Genomic DNA, 26,600 nt, shown 5'->3' with positions numbered 1-26,600 from the left:
GAGAGGAAGTGTTGACCTAAAAGAGAGACCCTGACATCAGCCAGGCAGGACAGAGGTGCAGGGCAGGGGGTAAACTCAGAGACCCCTGTGGTTTTGCTGCAGTACGTCTCCTCCTCAAAGTCTCTCCCTGAGGCTGAGAGAGAATTAATATTCACGTACGTGAGCATGAGGATGAACCTCTTCGGAGTTTTCTCCTTTCCTACTACTGATTTTGCTAGAAAACGAGCATCCACATTTCCTACCTAGGACTTTCTCCCATAGAATCACTGAGGACATTGAGGTTTGTCATTTTAGGTTTCACTTTTCCTCCCTCCTTTCTCTTCTTCTCTGCTTCTTTTTTCACCCTTTTACTTGCTTCCCTCCCTCCACCTCCCTTACCTGTGTTGGGGGGAGAAGGGGAGGGGTTCTCTCATTGCAGGACACCCTCACAAAAAAGGTGGGTCTGGAATAGTGCTCTGAGAGTGATCCCCTCCGGTGGTGACCTGGGCCATCCTTTGGGACATCTGGTGAGACCCCTCAGACTCCCACCTCTCAGAGTCTCAATGCTGATTGGCCAGGCAGGAGGCTATTGACAGGGAGGAGAAATTTCCCCAGCTTCCCTAACTCTGACCCATGGCTCTCCCTTCCTTGGCAGGCTCTGCACAAGCTCTTGGCAGAACTCCTGGATGCCATGCTGGGAAACCCTCTGGCAGAGTCCGCAGACACAGACAGGCTCCAATACATATTGGAGGTGAGCACAAGGAGAGGCAGGGGACAATTTTACCTAAGCGCTGGGGAGGACTAGAAAGGAGAGACTGGAAGATGCATTTTCCAATCTATCCTCCGAGCCCATAGGCACTGACTCAGTGGGTGCTCCAGGGCTGGAGCAACCATGAGGAAAAAGTGCTGGGTGCTGAGCAACCCCCCATCAGCTCCCCCGCTTCCTCCCAGTGCCTCCCGCCCACCGTTGAGCCCCTCTGATCAGCGCTTCTTCCTCTCTCCCTGTGCCTCCTGCCTCCCACAATCAGCTGTTTCGTGGTGTGCAGTAGGCTCTGGGGTGTGGGGGGGAGGAGAGAGGATGTGGCGTGAGGGGGCGAACAGGGCTGCTGGGCTGGCCACTGTGTACGTATGCCTGACATTCGCCTCCCGAAGCAAGTGCTTTTCTCTCTGTTAAGTCAGGGAAGAAGGGCTCATGGAGGGCAGCAGAAGCACTTCAAAGACATGCTGAAAGTACACCTTAAAAAGGGAGGCAGCAACCCAACAAACTGGGAGGACTTGGGGCGGAACATAACACAGTGGCGCCACACCATACACCAGGGGTGGGCAAACTTTTTGCCCTGACGGCCACATCTGAGTGTAAAAATTGTATGGCAGGCCATGAATGCTCATGAAATTGGGGGTTCAGGTGCAGGAAGGGGTGAGGGTTCCGGCTGGGGGTGTGGGCTCTGGGGTGGGGCCAAAAATGAGGAGTTCAGGATGTGGGAGGGGGCTCCGGACTGGGGCAGGGATGTGGGGGGTATGTGCACGAAGGCTCCGGCTGGGACTGAGGGGTTCAGAGGGTGGGAGGGGACTCTGGGCTGAGGCAGGGAGTTGAGGTGCGGGGTGTGTGTGAGGGCTTCGGCTGGGGGTGCAGGCTCTTGGGTGGGGCTGGGGATGAGGCACTTGGGGTGCAGGAGGGTGCTTCAGGCTGGGACTGAGGGGTTTGGAGGGTGGGAGGGGGACCAGGGCTGAGGCAGGGGATTGGGGCACAGGGAGAGGGCTCAGGGGTGCAGGCTTAGTGCAGCATGTCCCCACTCTGGCTTCTACACGGAGGCATGGCGCCGGCCATGCATCTCTGCGCACTGCCCCATCCAGAGGCACCGCACCTGCAGCTCCCATTGGCCATGATTCCCGGTCAATGGAAGCTGCGGATGGCAGGGCTTGGGGTGGGGGCAGTGTGCAGAGAGCCCCTGGCTACTCCTACATGTAGGAGCTGGAGGGCAGCTAAAGAGGACTGAGGAGGCAGGACAAAGGAACTCCTGTCAGCAGAGTGCTCGAGAGCCGCCCAGAAAGGGGTGAACCATGCCAACAGACCGAAGAACCTACAGAGGCCTGAGGAAGGAGCTCAGGGCACTGTCAGACTCAGCAAACCCTGACTCCTTGTCTAGTTTGAGGATCCTGAGCTGTAGCCTGATGGAGGGGCAGGCCTGGGTTCCCCTTACCGATATCCTGATGGACCTGAGAACATAGAGGATGTCCAGATTACTGGACACCAGGAGTGGACTGACAGCCCCGCTGAGCTGAGTGAGCTGGAGCCACACCACCCACCCCATTTGGCTAGGGCAGGACGCCCCACCTCACAGAGCCAGACAGCTCAGAAAGGGGAGAGGCAACAGAGAATAAGAGACTTACCTCAGAAGATCCTGAATAAGGGTGCGGCAGGCGTCTGGGCTGCAGGAGAGATTCTGCTAGTAGCAGCTACCCCAGGCCTGAGAGGAGGGGCTAGCCTTTCCCTAAGACTACAGAACCCTTTGATCTAACTTTTGGAGGATCATGGGTGACGCATTTGACCATATGCCCAGTGGAGAGGGAGGGCCCAGGCTCCAGTAATGACCACCCATTTCATGGATGGGATATGGGCCCCTTTTCCCTCCCTTGGAGAGCAGGAGAGGTTAGAGACATTATAAACCATGTGCGACTTACAGGCAACCAGAGGTGGGTTGAAGACCCTTTCTTTTGTGGGGATGTTGGATTGTATACATTTTGTTGGACTCTATTAATCCAGAACCTAATTGGTGAACCGGCCAGAGGACCAAGGCCTCAGATCCCCAACACTGAGCCTGGTTGATCCCATGCCTCCTATTATCCCCTTTTGAGCTACTATATGGGAGCCAGCCCTACAGGATCCTAGCTCTCCTCCACCAGGCATGGGAGGAGCCAGACCCAGGAACAACCAACATGGTACAATATGTGTTCTGTTTGAGGATAAGGACGCCTCAGGCTTTCTTGAGGGAGAACCTGCTGAAATCTCAGTAGAACCAGGAATGGGCCTAGAATAATGGGGCCAGGATGTGAAAATTTAAGCCTGATCCTAGGGTTTGTTGTTGCTGCCAACCTTGAAGTCAAAACTGCTGGCCAATTGGCAAGGATCATTCAAGGTTGTAAAAAGGGCAAGGGCAATTGATTATGAAATCTGCCATCCAGGGAAGAGAAAAGAGACACAGGTGTACCATGTGGACCTACGGAAGGCTTGGAAGGACCAAGAGGTCCTTTTCCACCAGAACTTGGACTCAGCCAAAAAGTGCCCTTAAACCATTATTCCGGCCTGAACAGAAACAGCAATACAATGGCTAATCGAAGACTTCCCCTTGGTGTTCTTAGAACAAACCCACCCAGCCTACCATCAGGCGGATACCAACCTGAGGAAAAAGGTCCTTGAGAATCTATGACCCCCTTTGGCAGAAGTTGTGGAAAACAGTGTGCCAGAAACTATTGGCCATGTTGGCCCTCAGGGTTATTGGGGAATCATCCCCTACTGCAGTCTTCTTAAATTGAGGATCCCAACCCAAAATGGTGTCACAAGGTAGTGTAGGGGGGGGTCGCAAGCAGAGTCACCATATGTCCAGGTATTCCTGGACGTGACCTCTTTTTTGGTCCTCTGATCTCCCTCTGGGTAGATTTTGGAAATATGAAGAAATGTCTATGACTTTCCCTTGCCTTCAAAGCTGGGCAGCGGGAGAGCAGCAGTCACTGGTCAGGTGTCCAGCTTGGATGCCAATGACACCACCAGCAGCAGGGCAGAAGGTCGGGTGGCATGGTGTGGTATTGCTTTCCTTCTGCGCCACTGTTGGCGGTGGTGCTGCCTTCTGAGCAGACATGCCACACTTGCAAAAAAAAAAAAAAAACACACAGAAAGTGGGCTTGTTTTTGGCTTAGTTGGCTTGTGAGTTGCTTGTTGGCTAGTTTTTGGCTTGTAGCTTGTTGCTTCTTTATTTTTTGATCAGCTCCCAGCAAGCAGGGGCAAGGCGGGGAGAGAATCAGGGGTGCACAGTGGGCCCACCACAGTCCCAGACTGCACGCCGGGCGGAATCTAGTGACAGAGTGTTGGGGTTCTTAGGGGTTGGCTCATTTTGGCCTTATTATGAAATGGGATTAGCTTGATTTTTTGGTTTATTGTGAAAGTCAGGGTGCTTCGGAGCTGGGTGGCTGCAGAGCAAGTGGCTGCTAGCTGGGTGCCCCCATAGATGGCAGTGCCACCTCCAGCAGCAGCGCAAAGGGAAGGGTGGCATGGTATGGTATTACCACCCTTACTTCTGCATCACAGCTGGTGGTGGCACTGCCTTTTGAACTGGGCAGCAGAGAGCAGCTGCTACTCTATAGCCACCCAGTTCTGAAGGCAAGGAAAAATCATGGACATTTTTTCATATTTCCAAAATAATCCAAGATGGAGATTGGAGGACTAAAGAAGTTGGCCCAGGAAAACCCAGATGCATGGTGACCCTCCTGTACTAGCCTTGTCATCCCATTTTGGGTTGGGACCCCCAGTTTGAGAAACACTGCACTAGGGGATTCCCCTACAATACTGAGGTACAACACAACCAGTAATTCTTGGTGGACTGTTTCCCACATCGTCCATGGAAGTGGTCATAGATTCTCAGGATATCTTTTCATATTTCAAATATCTGCCCAGATGGAGATCAGAGGACTAAAAAAGAGGTCATGTTCAGGAAAACCCAGACTATGGTACCCCTATCAAAACATCAGCACTCCTAACGTTACATTTCCAGATACTTGTTTGTATATAGTTGTGTATAAAGCCACAATCCATGGACAACATTGTGATTATTACCACAAATTGGTCAATGTTATGATTCTTGCCACAATCACTGAAAAAGGCTTCCAGCTCCCTAAACTGTATCCTGTTTTCTATTTTTCCCCCAGAAAACATGTTTCTTAAATGTCCACCTATTTATTCCTGAAGGCTGTTGCTTTACACTTTTTGAGAGGCTTCAGAGCCTTTGACTGCAAGGATAATGATTACGTTTCATTTAATGCCCCTTAAAGTATGTACAGTAATTTGCAATCACTTTTTCTTGGGGGAGGGGGCAGTGCCGGCTGCAGACCCCAGCGCGCCAAGCGCATGCTTGGGGCAGCATGCTGCGGGGGGGCGCTCTGCCTGTCGGCGGGAGGGCGGCAGGCGGCTCCGGTGGACCTCCTGCAGGCGTGCCAGACTGCGTGCCGCCGTGTTTGGGGCGGCGAAATTCCTAGGGGAAGGGGGGCAGCAAAAAAAGAGAACCCCTGCCTTAGACACTGCTTTAGTTGAATTCAACAAGGAAAAATACATTGGCCTTGTCGAGGTTATTGGCCCAATGATTTATTAAGACAAAGTTCATATGAAGCCAAATTGATATTCAACCTTCTAGTGCCCAATCTTGCTCCTGTTGAAGTCAAAGGTGAAACTTCCAATAGATCCTCATTTGTGTTTGTGTTCGCGTGCGTGTGTTTGTGTGCAGACAGATCTAATGCAGAGTCACCAATGAGTGAGGGAGTTTCCAATGAACTCCTGCAGGGATTGGTTCTTGGCACAATGCTATTCAATGTTTTTCAATATGCAATGACCTAGAAAAAAGTATAAAATAATTACCAACCAAGTTTGCAGATGACACAAAGGTTGGCGAGGTGGTAAATAACGATGAGAACAGATCACAGATGCGGTGTGATCTGATTCGCTTGGCAAACTAGGCACACTCAAAACATATCTTTTAATGCAACCAAATGTATAGACACAGATAACTATGTATATATTCATATACTCATGAGAAATCAGGTTGTTGTCATGCTGTTTTGTAAGTATAGCTTGAAGTAGAACTGTCCTTATGCACTACCAAATTAATAAGCATCACATTTTCTGCCCAGTTCAGTTTTGTTTCAAGTTTCATGAAATTATTTTTAAAATGTGCCTTTCAGTATTGCAGTGGTGGAGTGAGGAGTCCATGCATCCATTGTGAACTGAGAAAGTGTCTGATGTGTCCTTTCCCCAGAGGGAGAGATCTAGATACCATCAATTGGCAGGTGAGTGGATTTTTTTTTAAATATACCAGGCCCTCCACTGACAGCAGGGAAGAGTACTTAAAGATTGTTGACCCAGTATTCTTGGGGGCACCTTTAAAGACAGGGGTTCAAGTGTTGATTGCTTAACTTTAAGAACACCTTATCTGAAACCTTGAATATTATGGGCCAATATGAGGTTTATATTATACATTGTGAGGAAAATGTTGATCTCATATCTGTGTGGCAGGTGTCTTGACTGATATCAGTTCAGATATTCTACATCCATAGACCAGCTGTTGACATTACTGGAGTACAGAATATTGGAGCTAAGAGATTAATAATGTGGCTCTCAGAGCAAAATTTTGCACTAATTTTCAGCCCTGTGTTAAATCTCAAAGCAAATATTGTAACTTAGACATTGATGACTACACTAGATATTTGAATATAAATGGTAGGAATAGTCATAATAGGTATGTCTACACTACCCACCGGATCAGCAGGCAGCGATCGATCCAGCGGGATCGATTTATTGCATCTAGTCTAGACATGATAAATCAACCCCCAAGCCCTCTCCCGTCGACTCCTGTACTCTAGCGCTGCGAGAGGCGCAGGCGGAGTTGATGGGAGACTGGCAGCAGTCGACTCACCGTGGTGAAGACACCACAGTAAGTCGATCTAAGTATGTCAACTTCAGTTACGTTATTCATGTAGCTGAAGTTGCGTAACTTAGATCGATTCGCCCCACACACTCCCAGTGTAGACCAGGGAAATGGCTCAGTGAGACTTGAGCTAATGCATGAGGCTTCAATGCATAACAATTCTTCATGACCATTTAGAGAAAAATTAACTAAAAGTAGGACTAACTATATTCTGGATCTTCCTAGCAGAGAAGAAGGGTACAAGTCTGCTCCATTAGCTTTAGATTTGTTACGGGATGTACATTGCCATGCACAGCTGCAGCACTATATAAATAATAATACCCAGATAGTAAAGCTTGCTTTACTACAAAGCCTAGACTGGGAAGGAAGAGTGGAAATGGTTCTATTATCCCTGCAGTTGTCATGTAATGCAACATCTGAAAAAGCACACAGGATGAAATCCTGATCCCATTGAAGTCAACCCCAAAATTTCACTCAAAATGTTTGCTCTTAGCAGAAGGGGAAAAATATCTTTGTTTTCCCACCGAGAGGATTCTCTCTTTAGTAACTTGCGGAGAGCTTCGTAGGCACAGAGGCAATGACTTAGTCCTTCAGAGCAGCAGCTTGTACAGAGATTGGTGCACATATCAAAAATGTTGTAGCAAAGTTGCTGCCCTCAACATGCTCCCTCCTGACTGGATGTGGTGTTGCAGCACATTTTGCCTCAGTTTCCCTCACCTTCTTTTGGCCTACTCAGGCTGTAGGAGTGTCCTTGGCCTTCCAGCCAGACTATTTTGCTGCATCCTGCTCTGTTTGGGGCCACAGAGTTCTTAGCAAAGTCCAACAGAAATATATACAAAACCTAAATTTCAGTCTGTCTGGACTCAGCTGGTAGCCACCTCATCACAGGCATGCCTCTGTTGCTCTAGACTGTCTTCCTGCCTAACCAGTGTTCTAAGCCTTGATCAACCCCACAGACCAAGGCGAACTCCTCCTCTCACTCAGGCATTCAGGCAGGCTAAAGTCCATCGATAAGTTTAGCCTTGAAATTAGATGAATGTTTCTAACCATCAGAGGACTGAAGTTCTGGAACACCTTCCAAGGGGAGCAGCGGGGGCAATACTGACTTGGACTCTAAATACATTCTATGGGTGATGTACCCAAGATGACTTATCCACTGACATTTTAAAAACTTCTGCACCCCAATCTGGGTCTATGCTGGTTATATACTATTATATATCTTATGAACCTTGTAACCAAACACTTGTAATCACTCCTAACCCAAGCCTGACCCCAGGTGTACAGTACCTTCCTTCTTAATATTTAAAATCAATTTTACATGAGTTAACTTTAGAATTAAAGTGTTAAAACACACCTGGGCAACTGCACCACTTTGCTACCTAATACTTGGCTTGTCTGCTGCAAATTAAGAGATGAAAGTAATAATTTGCAGGAAGTTTTAAGAAATTTGTTAACTTACATAGTGCTAAAAGTCTACTAGGGTCTTAATAAACAGGCCTAAACACACACAACTGAGTAGCTGGAGCACAAACTGCTTTGACCTCTCCCCATCTTGGCACACCTTTATACTGGGGGCTTAGAGGGAGGACTCATAGCATTTCCTACACAAACTCTGCTGTGGGAATTCAGACGTGGGATTCTGTGTGTTACAGAATCTTCCTGCCACATGAGCAGTGTAGAGTGGCTAGAACATAGACTAGAATTTAGCCCAAGCTTCCTACTTTAGGGAGCTACATTCTCAGTCATTAAGACTGAAGCCACAAAATGCAGATTTATTGAGCTGATTCTACACATAGCACTTTATTATATTTACATGAGAGCATTTCCTGCTTTAGCAATGAATGAAATTATATCTTGTAAAATTGTAAGAGCTATAGTGAAAGGTTTCAATAAGCTTCTTTGTGATCATTAATGTTTTCATCAGTAGGTTGTCACTAGTACATTCAGTCATGCAGGCCATGAGTAAGCAACCAAATTCCCCCTGGCTTCAGAAAAATGAAGACTGGGGCCTTTTCAAGGTGACCTGGATGAGAAAGTTTCAAATTTATGATAGATCTTTATAAGAGTAAGGCATCTACACACCTGGTTAGCTTTTCTCATGGAAGTAGTCCCATAATGATGGTGCTGTTTAGCCAATTGAATGGCTGAACATGGTACAGTGCTTTGATATGGAGTTTATATCCTCCACATTGTAAAGCTTGCATGACCTAAGACCAAATTCAACACAATGTATACAAAATAATGCAAATCCATATTAATACAGTCTCCCTACTGTAAGTTCCTTGGGGGACAGTGTTTGTACAGTACCCCACACTGTGGGGTCCTGGTCGATGTTTTGGTTTCATAGGTGTTACCACAGCATGGTTCTTTAATAGGTAATTACCATTGCAGTCTATTTATACAGTGGTTGCTATTACAAGGCAACACTTCCACAGTAGAAGAGTTATTTCCTAATTATAGGAGAAAATTGTAGCATCTTACAACTGTGTGCCACAGTAAATGCTGGAAATTAACTTGTTAGACAATAGTCACAGATTAAGAAAAGCCACCAAAACCCTTATGACAGTATATCTAATCCCATCACTTCCTTGCTGCACAAGCCTTTCCCAATGTCAGTTAGCTGCTCAAAAGGTGAGTGTCAGGTGTGTACATTCTAAACCTATCCCCTTACAAGTTCCTAGAAGAGATGGAGAATTTGTATCACCTCACTGTTAGTCAGTAGAGATTTAGGATTTAGAGGTGTACCAAGAACCTCACAAGAATAGGATCTGATTTTAACTGCATCTTTTCGCCTTTTCCTTTTTTGGAAGTTTGGTAGTAACAAAAATAACTTTTTCTTAAAGTTTCAGCTCAGTTTTATTTACTCAATGCTTAGACATTTACAGAAACATTACAATATATACAGTTTCTATATACACATGTATTGTGTTCCATTTTATAGAAAGAGTAACAATACTTTAAAGTAATTTACAAACCTTTTACTGTTGCAGACTAACATTGTAATAACACTTGGGAGGCAGGGTTGTCTAATGGCTAGAGAACTGGACAGTGATTCAGACATGGTCATATTTCTGGCTTGAGCACCAGATGACCTTGGGCAAGTCACTTCACTGCCCCGTGCCTCAGTTTCCCTATCTGTAAAATAGGGATAAGAATACTGACCTTCCTTTGAAGAGTGCTGTAAGAACTAGGTATTATTAGATGGTCAACTTCAATAGGATTTGGACTGGGCTCCTTGTGAAGCCATTAAGTCTCTGGAGATTAGTGAAGTTTCTCTCATCTGCCTTGTGTCTTGTGGCCCCAAAAATGCTAGAGAAGAGGCATATGTGGCACTTGATTCTCAGTAAAAAAAACAAGTCAGATATGCCACTTTTTACCTGCACATGGCCTCAAAAATACAATGTTATTTTCAATAGGGTTTTACAGTACTCAATTTGTTCTTATTGTAATGAACTGTTCTGTAGAAACAGAGCTAGTACATTATGCAAATTGAGAGGACAAGAACATGGAAGTTTTTACATAAAGTAGCAGGAAGAGGATTTTTTTAAATAAATGCATGATAAAGGGCACTGATCCTGTTGCCACTGAGGTCAATGGCATAATTTCCCAAGGAGGAGAGAAATTGGTCATTTGCTTACTCATCTTTACATTAAAGATGAAACTATATTCCAGGAAATTGAACTGTCTCCAAGTTAGTGAAATACCCTATACTTTAGGGGAGGAAAAATGTGAGTTATCTGACTACAGGAAGAAATTATATGAGTTTAGAAAGAGACTGGATATATTACATTCATCTGATCATGGGTTAAGTTTCATATAAACTGTTCAAAACAGTCTAAGTTTTTAAAAAAGTAACCTGGTTTAAGCATTTCATATTTTTACTTCACTGAACATTGGCTCTAACAGTTGGAAGAAAACATTGTCCTGGGGACAGTTGTTATGACAGACACAGGTAGTGATCAGCATCATTGGCTTTTTGAAGACTTTGCTCTGGGGACACTGGAACTCAACCTTGATTGTCTTGGTGTTGTGTGGCGTGCAGCATCGTCCATCAGTGCAGAGCCCACAATAGCGGGGTTTATAGGTCTGAATACTAGTGCAGTTCTTGTACTCAAAGTGAACAGCTTTCAATGACTTCTTTGTTCGGACACACTTTTTCCCTTTCTAAGAAAAACATGAAGTGGCATTAAATGTGTCATACAGGCAGTTTAGCATACTAACTGACTGAAAAACAAAAGAAAGTTAGAAACGTGCAAGTTTACTGTGGGGTTTGGAAACCTTGAGCCTGTTTCGCATCTTTTCACTGGCACTACAGCAGTCAGACTCCAGTTACTTCAATAGACATTACTAGCAGAGGCAGACTAGGGTTTTGTGAGGGCCTGGGCCAGAGCAAATGGGGCCCCATCCCCACCTTTTCTGCCTGTAATCCCCCTCACTCGCTCCTGCTGTGGAGCAGGGTCGGGGCATGGGAGCTTTCCCTGCTCAGCTTGCCTGGCACTCCTGCCAGGGAGTGGGGTCAGGGCATGGGGCTTGTCCCCATGGAGTGCTGGGCAGGCAGAGCAGGGGTGCCCATTTTTCTGCGCCCCCCCGCCAGAATTACTATTCTCACACATGTGAGATTTGACCCAGGCCCCTTAATTCATGTATTGCACAAGTCTCTGGTAAGCCACCTCTACTTATTCTGTGGTCAGGTCCACTGTTGAAAATTAAGTGTACCAAGAAAAATCCAAAACCCTTGCCCAAATTAAACCTTTGACACCTCTGAAGTCAGTAAAGTTGCACCAGGAAGTTTAGAAACTAAAACGGTTACTAATTATAATAAATCCTATGAAACAGAGATGCCAGAACATAGTTAACTGACAGCACCTCCCTACAAATAAAACTTCTGTAATGTGTTGGAACAAGCAAAGTTTGCTTGTTCGTGAGTCTGTTTAATGCACTTGAAATGCCAGCATTATATTTTGTATTTGAAAAGGAGGAGGAATTAGGGCAACAAAGAACTCACTCTAGCAAGTGCTTGGGTTCATACCTTATCAATCAGCTGTTCGCTCTCACAAGGTCGCACCATGCAGAGTCGTGTCTGCTTCACCATCTCACACTGAGGATTCCTGTTTGTAATGCGGGTGGAAAAGCCCATTCCACAGCTTTTGGAACATGAACTCCATTCTGTTGTCTGCTCAATACAGTTGGAACGTGAGTCAGAGGCATCAATTCCAAGAGTTGATTCTTTTCTATATGCTATAAATAAAAAAACCCAAATACTCCATTACAATAAAAATATTGGATTCCTGTAAGAGTCCATTTGAACTCCACCTAGTTCGTTAATAGCAAACAGAGACAAAAATAGATTCTCTAAATTTATGACTTTGAAATAGGACTTAGCAAATTTAAAGCGGATTACTGGAGTGCTTTTAAGTACTAGAGATTTGTTATTTAGGTGTTTGAAAGGTGCTCACTTGACAGCCCTGGAGACTGAAGTCCTCTGTTGATCAACAAAATGGGTACTCCTTAGTGCAGAAATTTATGTACACTATCCCTTCCCACGCATCCCAACCCTAATCCAGAGGGGAGAATCATTCAGTCTCCATGCCCAGTGTGACAACTTCCCCATCACTGCTAGTTGTGATGAGGATTTTACTGCTGATTTGCAAGTCATGTGTGAATGACTGTGTTTTACAAAAAGTTTATCTTTTGTTCTTTGTCAGATTAGTCAAAAATTTAGGTATGAAATAATTTCAAGACAAGCCTTATGTTTTATTGAACTGTAGTAAACTGCAGTGGAAGTAAGTTAGATGATGTTATGGCTATGGGAATAAAGCAATCTTGTCAATTATTAAAAAAGTGATGTCAGTCAAAGTACTTACAAAGACTGATCATTGTTATGACACTGTACTAAAACGTGTACAGCATGTGTTAAGCTGTAAAACAAATATTACCAGCTTTATGGCTACTTGGTGAAGGCTAACATTCTTTTACCATAGGAGAGAACCAGAGTGAGCCCAAATGACCTTGGAACACCCATTTCCTGAGCCAGTCAAGAGTGCTTGGCTTGATTCCCAGTGGAAACCTACTGGCTACATCATTGTGACAACTATTGCTAGAAGCTATTCCACTATCCTCTTGCAAAGTAAGGCTCCAAAAAACTGGAGACTTTCTAAGGGATATCTCTAGTTGCAAAAGGGGGCAGGGAGAGGGGAAGGCCAGGACCAATATTGACAATGTCCATGCATCTACCTGTCATCAACAAAAAGCAAACCTTATGAGGAATTGTAGGATGAAGGTGGCAATATTTTGTACTTGCATCATGCGGTACCTTTCATCAGATATTTCAGAGCATGTTCTAAACTGTAACTAGAGCTCAACATTCTTGCCAGGCAAGAACCAGTAAATATGGTTTCCTTTTTCAAATACGTGAGCTGATGTTCAGCAGTGTTAAGTGACTGGATCAAGGCCCTACTGAAAAGCAGTGTGCAGTAGCCCCAACACCTACCTTTTACCTCTAGATTTGCAGGTTTACCTTACAAAGAACTGGTAAGTTTAACTACAGTTTTAAAAAGGAAGAACATTCATAATTTCAGAAAGGGTGGAGGGGAAGTTACATGGCTGCTGCTTAAAAAAAAAAATCTAACTGGTACTTGATTGTTCTAAAAATGCTCCTCAAGTTCCCTGAGACCTGAGCTGAAGACTTCCCCAGTTTTCCTGCCAGACCAAGTGACAACAAGAGGAATGAGAACGTTTGGAGTGGGACGGTTCTTTCAGACCCATTGACTGACTGACTATCTACACTAGTAGTTTCCCCTAATGTTGCCTGCTGCTGTTAACAGCTGTAGCTATGGGAGCTCGAACATATACAGCTGTTGGAAGCTGGTGCCATTTTAACTACCATGTCTATACCACATCTTCCACCATTGTTACCACTTGCAATGGACAGAAGTTTAAGGAAGAACATATAGTATAGGTAAGGTGACTTCTGTAGTATCTGATGTTACTTAGTCTCATAAATAAACCAGCAAGAGTGTAGATCTAGGAGCAGTAGGACTCAGGTGGTTGGTTCCCCCTCCCTGTCTCTGTCCCTCACCCCCATATGGCCTTGGGAGAAGACTGCAGAGAGAAAGCCATCCAAAGTCTCCTACAAGTAGGAGTGGATACAGTCCAAGCAGAGACCTTTGGTCCTTGGAGAGCTTTTGAGGGTTTTGACCAGACTCTCTCTGCCCTGTACTGATAGGTTCTTTGCACCAACCCTTTTCCTCCCAGTCTCTACACCTTAGCTTCACTCCACAGCTACTCCTCATCCCCCTTCCTTTCAGGATATCACTTCCTAGCTAACCGCTCACCCCAAAAGAATCAGAAGTCACATGACGTTTGCCACCATCCCATTGTTCACTATGCTTGTGTTCTACTCTTTCCCCCACCCTGTTTCTGCCATGTCTATTTAGATAGCAAGCTTGTCAGGGCAGGGACCATTTGCTACTCTTCGCACAGTGAGGGTCCCTTCTTGGTTGGTCCTTAGGCACTACCATAATAAAATCATTTCTCAGGCCGGCCCCATCTCTGCACACACTACCAGGTGTAGTGCTTATGGGACTAGTGACTGGGCACTGCTGTTCCTGGTAGGTAGTGTCTGCAGGATCAGGCCTTGGTTTTAAGAGGCTAATTACAGTTAAAAATGGCTATGCATTGGTTTCCTTTGAGGGTGTTTTAAGTGCCTTTTGCCATTCTACTTTTATTCCTATTTTCTGTATGTTCTATATGCATTTCTTATAGAAGAACTGGAAGCAGAGTTCTAGGTTTGATAACCAAGTAGGCATTTCCAATACACAATCATTACAGGGTTAATTTGACTGCAATAGCTAGTCTGAATAGCTCACCAGCCATCGCAAAACTGCCCAAAGTCACTTCCTCTTTAGGGTCACAAGTCCACTTCTCACAGCACTCTCCTGGGACTTCAGTTTTCCTTGGGAATGGGCAATCAGGACCAGGGAGCAGCAGGTCAAGGTTACAGCGGGGCACACAGCCAATCTGTCCATCTCTGCAGGAACACTGGTATTTACAGCTGGGCTGGAACGTCTCCCCACTCTGATAAATAACCCCATCAAACACACAGCTGTCTCCTTCAAGCACTGGTATAAAGAGGGAAAAGTGCATGAGTTACATGTAAAACTAAGACTACACCCAGGCGGCACTATTTGCTCCACTTCATTAAAAGAATAACAATGTTCTCTATTATAGCAGAACACAGACACTGCCGTTCTGAGGTGAAAGATTTCTCCTCATTTACACTTTAGAGGAGCTCATTTTGTCTGCCACACCTGCTATACCCCAGTGCTTTGGTGGTGAAATCCCTAGGTGATGCCAGGAAGAGGTGTCCAAGCGGTGCTCTAAAGTAGGCAGTGCCATGGTAGCTCATATGGTTAGCAAACAGGAATGTAAATCGCAGAAAGCTACATGGGGGTGGAGAAGAGAGACATTTCGCTAGCTGAGGAGGAAGCCAGCAGATTTCCTTGGTGCCTGAGCATCCCCATGGCTAAATTCTCCCCCTGTGACACACTCCAGGTTAGGGGCAGCCACGCCCATCTCTAGGGGCCCCCCGATCTGTGTGTGGGGAACAGGGAAGCGTGCCTGGCTCTGCCCCCAGGAGGTACCGGCACCGGGAGCAGCAGCTCTGGCTGCGACGCGCTCAGACGCGCCCCGTTGCAGCTGGCCCAAGACCCGGTCTCCGGCTCCGCAGCCGCACTTACCCACGCAGATGCCCGGCCCGGCCCCGGCGCTGCGGTCGCAGTGGAGGCCGCTGCCCTGGTCGCAGGGCTGCCGCTCGGAGCAGCTCTCCCCGCGCTGCCGGGCGCACACCAGGCAGCAGGCGCAGGCGTCCAGCACGGCGGGCACTCCCGGGGCGCAGCGGGGCGGCTCTGGCGGGCACGGGCGGCCGCCGCACTGCGGGGGGCACGGCGGCGGCTGGCCACTCACCTGCGGGGCAGACACACAGACCAGGTCAGCGGGCACCCTGCGGCCCCCTCCCCGCAGCCCCGGCCCGGCCCTTGCCTTGCACAGTAGCAGCAGCAGCAGCCCCAGGCTGGGCAGGCTCTGCCTCCGCTCACAGCCACGCATCGCCCCCATCCCGCTGCCAGTCCCACCCGGCTCCGTTTGCCTCCCTGCGCGCAGCCCTCTGGAGCCGGTTATATAGAGCGCCTCTGGAACCCCCTCCTCCCATTGGCTAGCGCGGGGGCGGGGCGCGGCGAGGGAACCAATCCCCGGCGCAGGGGCCGGGTCTGGTCCCCTCTACCCCGCACAGCGGACTCAGCTGTCCCAGCCGGTGGCGCGGCGTGAGCGGGGACAGCGGTGGGAGCTGCTGCCAGGGCTCTGGGAATGGGCGGCCTGGGCTGGGCGGGTGGGGATGTGACGGAGGTGCATCAAGAGGGAGGGACGGAGGGAGAACGTGTGTATATGAGAGAGCGAAGTTGCAAAGAGGGCAGGGAGAGGGACTTGTGCTCCTCCCTGGACACTGAGTCTGCACTCTGGCGCCTGTCTAGGGGTTAACGCTCTAGAGCGGCCAAATGCCCACATACAGTAATCCAGCTCTGTAACTGAAAACCTGGAAGTAGGTGCCTGCTAGACGGACCCGGGATTTAGTGAGTACCTGCCTCCCCCCCTCCGGCCAGGACTCAGCTCTCTCAGAAGTCGGTCTGTTGTTTAAGGGAATAATTTCCCAGCCACCAGTTTCAGGAAACAAAACAAAATAAAAAATGCTAATCAGGCTGGCAAGTGCAGAGCTGAGGCATGAAGCAGATGGAGGGGGGGCGGGAAGGGGAAGGAAGATGGTGGCACAAAGCATAGAAGTCCCTCCAGTACCATCCTCACCTTTGCACTGTGTATGTGTGCACACATCACATCTTCTACTTGGGTGCTGCTAGAGTTCTCAGTAAGGAATAAGCAATTTGCTAAGATTAGCCTAGAGGTTACTGGGTGGGTTCTCTGAGAAGATCAGCACTATTGTTTCCTTGAGCCTGTACTGTTTGCTACAGTAGCATGGAGAGCATCAGTGCAGGAGTTAATATTAGGTGGCGTATATGACCCACCATATTGCCAACCCCAAATGTTCAAAAAAAATCATGAGTCAGGCTTACTAAAAATAATGATTGGCCTTAAAATCATGAGATTATGTAAAAAATAATATATTCCATGTTTCTTTTTATTTGCCTTCTCCTTTGAGTCATGAGTATGGACTGGGGTCACATTTTGAAGTTCTCCCCAACCACCAGAGCTAGAAAATTACTTTTCGTTTAAGAATGAAGGCTGAAATCATCACATATCCACTTGACTCCAGGAGCTGGGGCTTTAAGCAAAACAATTATAATAAGACTCATGACAAAATCATGAGAGTTGGCAACAGCAGTGCTCCTTGGATCAGTCCTGGGAAGGCCCCAGGAGATCTGTGAGAAGCCTAATGTTTATCCATTTGTCAAATGAAAGTTACTTTATTGCTTATCTGGGCTCAGTATTTTCTGTTGGGAATCTGGACTCCTGTCTGTTTTCTGTTCTGTTTCAGCTAATATACTACTCCCATCACCATGGTATCTAAGCACTTTCCCATAGTGCATTCAGCAACATGACTGGCATGTGACATGCTGTTCTTTCTTCTTGCAGGCAAACTGCAGAGGACTTAAAAATTATGAGGGTTAATGAAGGGAAGAAGTGCCCCTGGGAGAAAGTGATGAGCTTTATACTAGTTCTTGGCCAAGAATGGGCCTTTGACCCTGCACAAGGCCTCAAGGTGCTACTCTAATAGGTGTAATAACTAGAGGGGGGAGCAGGGCCGGTGCAAGGAAGTTTCATGCCCTAGGCAAAACTTCTACCTTGAACCCCCCCTCAGCTAACCCTGCCCACCAACCCCAGGAGTCCCCTGCAGCAGCAGCTACCCCCACCCCCCACAAGCCCCCCTCCACGGCAGCTAACCCTGCCCAGGGAGCCTGCCCCAGCTCTCCGCCGCTGAGCACGCTGGCGCTGCTCTAATTCTCCTCCCCTCCCAGGCTTGCGGTGCTGATTGGAGGAGACTTAGAGCAAGGGCTGTGTGCTCAGAAGAGGCAGAGTAGAGGTGATCTGGGGTGGGGAATGGTTCTCCTGTGTGAACGTTACTGCAGGCGGCCCTCCCCGTGCGCCCTCCCTCCCCACCCCAACTCACCTCCACTCCACCTCCTCACCTGAGTGGGCTTTTAGGCGCCCTAGGCAGCCGCCTAGTTTGTGTAGTGGTTGCACCGGCCCTCGAGGGGAGACTTTTGAAAGTTTGGCAATTTTTTGGTGAAATTCTGTTTTTCATCCAGCTCTAAGTATTACATTGCTTCATTGATATAAACAACACTGAATGTGCACTATAGGGAGAGGGAGTGTCCGTCACCAGCTAGCTATACAGTTTCCCAGTTTCAGTCAGAGTTCATTCAGCATATGCAAGCAGGTATATTTACATCAGTAGTTTGTTTTTTAATGGAAATTCTACTCAAACTCCTTCACCCTCACATTGCTTAATGAAGAGCCCCTGTGATGTCTTGAAAAGATCAGTCCTCTCTATGCATATTGTATGTGCATGACTGTGAAGTGTGCAGAACCCTGAGCATCAAACCGTGGGAATAATTTATAGACATAGCTCTTGTGCTCTGTAATGGGAAATTATTTTAGAATGTAGGGTGCCAAATTCAGGCCAAGTGTAATCAGAAGTAACTACTCAACTTATTTTAATCATCAAGAGCTGCACTATGAATCCAAGGGTAACCACCCCAGGCAGACTCAGCTGCACAGAAGGCCTGTATCCACAATTGTCTGAAGCAGGTAAGTAACAGAGTCTAACTCAGACTGTTAAACAGCACCATTTGAAAAGAAACAAAAATGGAAGACACACTGGTGAAAACTGGAGATCTTTAAGCTTAAAGAACCAACAGGGGGTATTTAGGTGGTTAAAAGATTGCTCTAGCAATCAGCCAAAATGGTGCTCAGCATCAGCACAGAAGTATGTTGCTATAATTGAAGTCACCAGATGTGTTTTGATCGGGACCATGTTGCCACATCCTTCTGGAAGTTACTTGGTAACAGCTAGGTTGCTGAATGACCCAGCTTGCAGAGGGTGCAAACCACACCATCATGGATGCCTCTCCTTCGTCTCCCAGGACTCACAAATCTACCCTCACAGCTTTGGCCCTTTGTTCTCTTACTCCTGAAGAGTGTTCTGACCAGACTGGGCAAGGATAGGGAACCAGATGGTACCACAAGCTACACTAAGTTACAGCTTGAGTATGAACTTGAGTTTTCTGCAATCACCACCTACCTAATTTGTCATTTCCCCTTCCCCAACTTGTTTCTTTTCTTTACTATCTTTCTCTTGCCTTCTGGCTTAGCTAGCCAAGACAAAGCCATCTTTTGCAGCACTGCTGTGTGCCTGTGGCTAGAAAGACAAATTTATAAACAATGCTTTTAGTCCAACTGCTAGAAGTTCGCCAAACCTTAAGAGTGGCTAATCAGATACCATGCTTTCCCTGTAATTTTCTCAGCAGCTAGGTTGTAAAAGAGGTTCTGTATAAGAGAGGAACACAGAAGATGCATTCTCTCTCCCCCTCTAAGTCTTAAAAAAACCAAAACCAAAAAAAACCCAACACAATAACCCAATGCTATTAAAAGCCAATTCTACCCTCACCCCTCAATAAGAACATTTCATGTTGCTATTTAATGCCATCCAAAGACCGTTAAGCAAAGGAGTTTCCCCTATAAAAGTCTATAAAACTACAGGGAAGGAGAATAAGGGAAAGTAAAATAAAATGTTTAACTATTTAAAAAACTTGAGATGTTAGCGGTTTTTATGGGTGCTCAATATACGTTTTAACTATTTTTTTTAAAAAAGACAATAACATGACACATGCCCTCACAGTTTAGTGTAGAAAGCTGCAAACAAGGTTTTAACACACCTTAGCTGCCATTGGGCCCAGTGCCGCTCCCCAATGTATACAAAAACCTGCCTTTCCCAGGTACAAACCCTATCAAAAAAACGTAAGTATTTCATTCTCAAGGTATAACAGCAGTCCCAAAATAAAAAGTTCCCCCCCTGCCCCAGGATATGAAATAGTTTAAAAGAAAGTTCCAGCATTGATAGACCATCTTACACTATGCTGTGCACCAGAACTCTCCCCACCAGCCATTCCAGCCCTTTTCCCTCTCTGGGTGATAGGCAACTGGTCCTGATTACCAGGTGGACTTTGGCTGTTTGGACCTCCCACCCTTTTAACTCCTACTTGCGTGGCCCTGGATTTCTACAGACTGGCACAGGTAAATGAAGAATTTTGTAATTTACCACATCTTGGGTGATCCCAAGCCTCAGGTCTAGAGTCATCTTTATACCAAGACAATTTACTACAAGGTTAAATTGTATCCCGGGGGGTTAGTTTTTTTTTTAAATAGTATCCTCTATGTAAATCACTAGAACAGTGAAGGAAAATTATGCTATGAATGAAAGAAAATGAATTAGAAGTGAAACCCAACATTAAAACTTAACACAAGAATACTACTAAGGTCACCAGGAATCACTTTGAATATCTTTACCATATGTAGATTGAAATGAGTTTCAATTCATGAACTGAAAACTTTAATTTGATGGGTGATTATTATTTTGAATGTAGTTTACATAAACTCTTGATAGCCTGAACTTTATGTAATTACCTTATTCTTTTCCTGGTTGCCTGAGACTTAGAGCTATACATTTCCAGCATCTGAGATTGTGACAGTCCTTTATCCAGGTTAAGGATGTAGCACCTTTTAACATCAAGGTACCAATCTGGGCCAGATTTAGGGGCACTTCTTATATGGGCATGCTGGGCCTGGATTGGCTGCTTCTCACAGCCCTTCCTCCTATTGGTTGCTTCCTCCAGCAGCATACCTAGACCTTTTAACCCCTTACTTGCCAGTGTGGGGTGGATGCCCCACCACACATGTGCAGCAGGCTGGTCTGCATCACTTTGTCTCGGCTCTCATCTGATCTGTGTTTTCCTTACATATCTCAGGATTCAGTATGCCCAGCAGGCCTGTGGTGGATATTTACTGCATTTATGAAAAACCAAAACAGTACATTATAGACTGTGCTGATGAATTTTCTGCCACAGGTGAGTTGGGAACTCAGTTACCCAGAGTTTCCTTGCTGGTTGCATGACATAATGGGCAGATTTCCACAGAAACAATGGATAAGTCAGGCAGCGGAGGGCGTGGAGGGGGGAAAATGTACAGAAGCCCTTCCCTGCCACTGTACACCAAGACTAAGGTGCCACTGCAATTAATCATAAAGCTATCAGCACCTGGAGTAACTTCTCCAGAGGGCTATTTCGATTATGGAGACAGATAACAGTGAAAACACACAGAAACAATGTACTACAGATGAGTAAGGGAGCCTGCCTGGGACTAGCGTAGCATGTCAGCCCTTTTGTTGTGAAACTTAAGAATCAGATTAATTTCATTACAAGCAAAAAGCTATGATTAGAAAAGCAGCATGGTCTGCTGGGTAAAGCCATGGCCGAGCACTCAGGAGGCCTGGGTGATATTCCCAGCTCTAACACGGACTTGCTGTATGACCCTGAGTCACTTCTACCCTCTATGCTACTGTTTAGCTTTCCACTTTTTGTCTATTTAGATTTTTTAAGCACCTTGAGGTGGCAACTGTGTGTACATACCAAGGTCAAATTGTGCTAGGCACGGTCTTTGTTGGTATTTATAGATGCTACGGAAATGCAAATCATAGTAATAAAAGTCATACAATAACTTTTTGATACTCCTTTGAAAGTTTTTATTGGTATTTTTATTTTTTTCCTACCAGCAACCATTCCACATTAGCTAGTCACTTTGTTACACCTTTGGCTTCATTCAAATGCTTTGGCTTCTATTCATGGATTTAAAAGTAATTAAGTGATATTAATAAATGAAACCTCACACTATTAGAAGGGAAACAATTGTCTGACTTTTCCATCTGGGGGAAAACCAAGGAACAGAGTCTGTGAGTTGCTAAAGACCACAGAAGAAGTTAATTTCAGAGAGAGGATTAGAACTCAAGGGCTCCTGGTGCTCAGTCGAGTGCTCAGACCACTAGATCATCTTAAATTCTGTAAATTGAGGCAGAAAGGAATCCTGATCCTGCACTGGGATCCACATGGGCAGGTCCTCAAAAGGTACTTAATTGCCTAACTCCTTTAATTTCAGTGGGAGTTAGCAGGGGCGGCTCTAGGCACCAGCGCGCCAAGCAGGCGCTTGGGGCGGCCGTTTCCCGGGGGGGCGGCATTTGGCTCCGGTGGAGCTCCCGCCGGCATGCCTGCGGCAGGTCCACCGGAGCCCGGGACGAGCGGACCTGCCGCAGGCATGACTGCGGCGGGTCCCGTCTTCCCGCGGCTCCGGTTGAGCTCCCGCAGTCATGCCTGCGGCAGGTCCGCGCGTCCCGGGCTCCGGTGGACCTGCCGCAGGCATGCCGGCGGGAGCTCCACCGGAGCCGCGGGAAGAGGGGACCCGCCGCGGGACCGGGAAAAGGCGGCGCAGCGCTCCGCGCTGCTTGGGGCAGCCCAATTTCTAGAGCCGCCCCTGGGAGTTAGGTGCCTCAATACCTTTGAGGATTTAGGCCGTAGTGACTAAAGAAAGACCACTCCATCAGAACCATTGAACTTCTAGACAAAGGTTTGGAAAGAAGGAAGGAATAGTGATGCTTCCTCTTGCAAGTAATGAGTACAGGATGTTACTGAAGACTATGGCCAAAAAGTTGGTGCTAGCTTTATTCCAAAACTGTGGCTGTGCAGGCAGTTGCTATTCTTTATTCTCTCTGCCTACTAATTTGGTAATGCATAAGGACAGTTCTACTTCAAGCTATACTTACAAAACAGCATGACAGCAATCAACTATTTATGCTTCAGACATGCATAATTTACACACTATGAAGCTTTTATAAGCCAGACTGATTTCTCATGTGTATACACATAGGTATCTGTGTCTATACATTTGGTTGCATTACAAAGATGTTTTGATTGTGCCTAGTTTGCCAAGTGAATCAGATCACACCACAGCTGTGTTCTGTTCTCATCGTTATTTACCACCCCGCCAACATTTGTGTCATCTGCAAACTTTGTTGGTAATTTTATATTTTCTTCCAGGTCATTGCATATTGAAAAATATTGAATAGCGTTGGGCCAAAAACCAATCCCTGCTGGAGTCCATTGGAAACACTGTCACTTATTGGTGACTCTTCATTAGATCTATCTGCACACACATGCATGCACACGAGGGGTGTATTGGAAGTTGCACCTTTGACTTCAATGGGAGCAAAATTGCACATTATAAGATTGACTATGCCAGAGTTTTTGCTCATCTAGGTAACAGGAAATTCTCTCACTCAAGCAGGGTTTTGCTACATAGCTGCAAAAGAAAACGATTCGAATCATAGACTGTGTACAATACCAGAGGAGAAGTACTCCTCTGTGAATTCGGAACCCTCTCCCAATTCCCTGTTATTATTGCTGGGAACACCCAGCCTCTGTTACTGGAAGAGCAAAGACACCACACTAGATGTTGAAAATTTACCAATCAACGCGGTGTCTAGCAAAGTAATTAATACAACCATTAATTTGGTTTCATATGTACTTGGTCTTAGTAAATCATTGGGCCAATAACCTTGACAAAGCCTGTGACACTGCACCTCATATTCTTCATAGTTGTACAAAATGCAATAGGTCATAATTATATCAATTATACAAGATGTGTCTTCTCATGTGTCTATGGAAAGTTATGGTTTGCTGAATATGATTTCTAGTTGTATGCATGTATCATTTTTGTATATGAAGTTATGAATATTTACTATGTATCTATATTTCAAATAGGCTAACTGTGGGTGTTTTTCCAGAGTAAGCACTTCTGGTACAACAACGAAGCAGCTAGAAAGTGCTGATGGCCCATCAGCAAAGACAATGGGACATGGAAGAGCTTAACCTTCTGGTGAACCTTTCAGCCAGCCCATGAGTAATGGCTGTTGTGACTCAACAAGGGGCATGTGATCAGCCCACATGACACTGACCTCCATTTTGGTACCTGTATTTTTCCACGAACTGGGCTGTGAATTATGTTTGATTCAAAGGACTCCTGCCATATAGTAAAGCTTTATAAAGTGGGGTGTTACCTTGTCTAGAGGCCTCACTCCCCACACAAGGACACTCCTGGAAACATCTGAAAAAACAAAGACTGAACTGGGGGAAGTGCTGGTCCCAGACTAAAAGGATTTCTAGCCTGTGCATGGAAACCTGGTGGACTGCTTGTAGCATCAGCCAGGGTGAGAAATTGCTAATTTATAGCCAATCTTTCTAGTATTTTAGGCTTAGTTTGTGGTTTTGTTTATTTACTAGGTAATCTGCTTTGAGCTGTTTGCTATCACTTAACTTAAAATCTATCATTTTGTAGTTAAAAAAAATGGGGTTTTTTTGCTCTAGCTAAACCGGTGTGCCTTTGAGTGAAGTATCTGGAGAAAAATCTCAGCTTGGTTAACACAGGCTTGTTGCATATCTTTCCCACATCGAGGGAATCGTGAACTATTTATGAGTTTACATTGTACAAATCCCTGTGCAGTGCAAGATGGTATAATTTTGGGTTTGTACTCCAATGGGGGCATGCATGCCCAAGGAGCTGGGAAATTGACTGGTGTCCGCTGTTTGCACTCAGGTAGCTCAGTTTGGGTGAGTGGTGCCACATGGTGGCTGATAACAGGGCCTGGTGAGGCTGGCTGTGTCTCCAACCAAGCCATATGAAAATAGGGCCACCGCAGCTGCGTGTCTTAGAGGGGCACAGTGTTTCCCATAGCAAACAGAGTGCACCCCGAGGGTGACATCCCATCACAAAGCCAATGTATTTTCCTTATTGAATTCAGCTAAAGCAGCGTCTAAAGCAAGGGATCTCAAACTTATTTTGCAGGGCCCCTGTCGCGTGGTATGCGCACCCCGTCCTCATTTGGGGCATGATGGGGTTGTGATACCACCACAGTTGCAGTCTGACAGTCTTTAGGCTGAAAGCAGCATGGCCCAGACACCAGAGACAATATGGCTGCCCTTAGGGTCAGGGAAGTGCAGCCTAATCAATTACAGAGACCCTTGCATTCAGGGTAGTGCAGCCTAGCGGCCAGAGTCCATATAACTGCCCACAGACACAGGGCAGTGTGGCTTAGGGGCCAGAGTAAATTACAACAGCTTCTGTGTTCAGGGCAGCACAGCCTAACAGCCAGAGTCACTTGCAGCAGCCCTTGTACTCAGGGCAGCACAGCCTAGCAGCCTGAGTCCATATAACAGCCCACAGACAAGGGACAGTGCAGCCTAGTGGCCAGTACCCAGGGGGCCACCACCAGGGGAGAGCAGCAGTCCAGGGAGGGGGGCCCTGGCCCACCCAGGGCCCTAACAGTCAGCTGAGTGGTCTGCCACAGAGTTAGTGGGGAATCCCACTGACCTCACTTGGGTGGGAGATATCACTCACGCACTCTCCCTGGGTTACTTCCGACCATGCTTCCAGAAGCTGCAGTCAGGTATTGGGGTCTCTGGGCTCATCAGCATGGATGATTTCCTGGGGCTCTGTTGGCCATAGACTTCCAGTCCAACTCACAGGATCTCCAGGTCCTGGCTGTGACAGCACTTCAGCTGGAGCCTTCACTAACAGTCCTTCCCCTCCTGCATTCCACCTTGAATGAGCTGGGCTGCTCCCTTTTATACGGAGGCAGCAGTTGGAGCATGCCCAGCACAGTTTGAGGGGTGGGATTTCCACCATCCATAGCAGGGGATTAACCCTCTCTTGTCCAGTGTGTGGTATACATTAAAGCCCCCCTCTGAAAATATTTCAGGCTGTGATGGACTCTCCCTCCCTTCCGCAAAAGTGATAGTAAATTACTATACAGACTCATAGGAGCACTAAATGAAGCATGTAACCATTATCCCTGCAGTCAAAGGCTCTGAAGCCTCTCAAAAAGTGTAAAGCAACAACCTTCAGGAATAAATATATTGACATTTAAGAAACTTATGTAACCCTTCAGCCAGGTGGAGCCAGCAGCAACCAGGGCTGGGTTCAATATCTAGGGGTTCCTTTCCATTGATACACCACAGAACTGGCTTGAGCCCCGCAACCAGTAACCTGGGAAAATTACACACCACCCATGGGTGCCTCTGAGAGGCAATACTTCCCCACTTGCAAGCACAGAGTCCGAGTGTAGAAAATAAACTTTTAATAAAAGGAGGGAAGTAACCAGACATTAATTTGGGGAAACACTGCAAACAGGGTTCATAAACATAAACCATGAGCAAAAGACCCACCCGCAAGTAGGTTGGGTAGTGTCCTTTTCCCCTCAGGTTCTTAAGTCCAGCAACCCCAAAGTCCCTTTCACATGCCTGACCTGTCTCTGCACCCTCATTTGTGGCAGGTTAAGAACAGTCCTGCTTTCCTGTATTCCTACAATAATTACAATGTTGGTAAACATATTTCACTACCCATGCATTCAATACTACAGTCATTTGTACCCAACACCAGCCAAAGTTGATCCTTTGACACAGCTATAAATGTTGAATATGTAATCAGAGCAGGAGAAAATTATTTACATAAACACACCCATAGTCTCTTCCCCTTTCAGCTAGTTGAATGAAGCATCCATTCAGACCCTGCTCACACATATTTCCTGAAATAAAAAATAGACCACAGGATACAGTTTGTGGATCTGGAAGCCTTTTTGATTGTGGCAATAATCAAAGCATTGTCCAAGGATTGTGGTGTTATACACAACTATGTACAAACAAATAGCTGGACACTTAAAGTGAGGGGTTTTGATAGGGATAACCCTCGATGGCAGATTTGATAATCAACTGCCCTTGCCCTTTTTACAACCTTGAATGATCCTTGCCACTTGGCCAGAAGTTT

The 26,600-nt window shown here is 46.3% G+C and overlaps 1 protein-coding gene and 1 long non-coding RNA gene across 6 annotated transcripts; one reads left to right on the top strand and one right to left on the bottom strand.

The window, feature by feature from the left end:
* LOC120398914 lies at positions 1-13,076 on the top strand. 3 transcript variants are annotated; one of them, XR_005594801.1, is made up of 4 exons: positions 12-280; positions 635-730; positions 5,926-6,030; positions 12,650-13,076. It is a non-coding gene; the product is annotated as an uncharacterized LOC120398914 (long non-coding RNA). The 3 variants fall into 3 exon arrangements; XR_005594803.1 differs by lacking the exon at positions 635-730 and having other exon boundaries at positions 1-101; XR_005594802.1 differs by lacking the exon at positions 635-730.
* On the bottom strand, positions 9,512-25,219 carry CCN3 (cellular communication network factor 3). 3 transcript variants are annotated; one of them, XM_039526662.1, is made up of 5 exons: positions 25,201-25,219; positions 15,407-15,632; positions 14,537-14,788; positions 11,698-11,906; positions 9,512-10,832 (listed from the first exon to the last, which is right to left on the bottom strand). In XM_039526662.1, the coding sequence occupies exons 1-5, from the start codon at positions 25,201-25,203 to the stop codon at positions 10,539-10,541; spliced, it is 984 nt and encodes a 327-aa protein (XP_039382596.1). In that variant the 5' UTR covers positions 25,204-25,219; the 3' UTR covers positions 9,512-10,538. The 3 variants fall into 3 exon arrangements, with proteins under 3 accessions (XP_039382596.1, XP_039382595.1, XP_039382597.1); XM_039526661.1 differs by lacking the exon at positions 25,201-25,219 and adding an exon at positions 15,708-15,823; XM_039526663.1 differs by lacking the exons at positions 15,407-15,632; positions 25,201-25,219 and adding an exon at positions 14,978-15,303.
* Between the last annotated feature and the right edge of the window lie 1,381 nt (positions 25,220-26,600).

The sequence above is a fragment of the Mauremys reevesii genome, linkage group 2 (assembly GCF_016161935.1).
Source record: "Mauremys reevesii isolate NIE-2019 linkage group 2, ASM1616193v1, whole genome shotgun sequence".
In the NCBI taxonomy this organism is placed as follows: Eukaryota; Metazoa; Chordata; order Testudines; family Geoemydidae; genus Mauremys; species Mauremys reevesii.
This window is presented reverse-complemented; position numbering and strand designations above follow the sequence as displayed.

Excerpts from the sequence above, each read along its gene's own strand:
- CCN3 (XM_039526661.1), bottom strand. The coding sequence starts at position 15,782 with ATGGGGGCGATGCGTGGCTGTGAGCGGAGGCAGAGCCTGCCCAGCCTG. Across the intron at positions 11,907-14,536 it reads GGGCAGTTTTGCGATGGCTG|CATATAGAAAAGAATCAACT; the intron begins GTGAGCTATTCA and ends TTTTATTTATAG. Across the intron at positions 10,833-11,697 it reads GCGAACAGCTGATTGATAAG|AAAGGGAAAAAGTGTGTCCG; the intron begins GTATGAACCCAA and ends TGTTTTTCTTAG.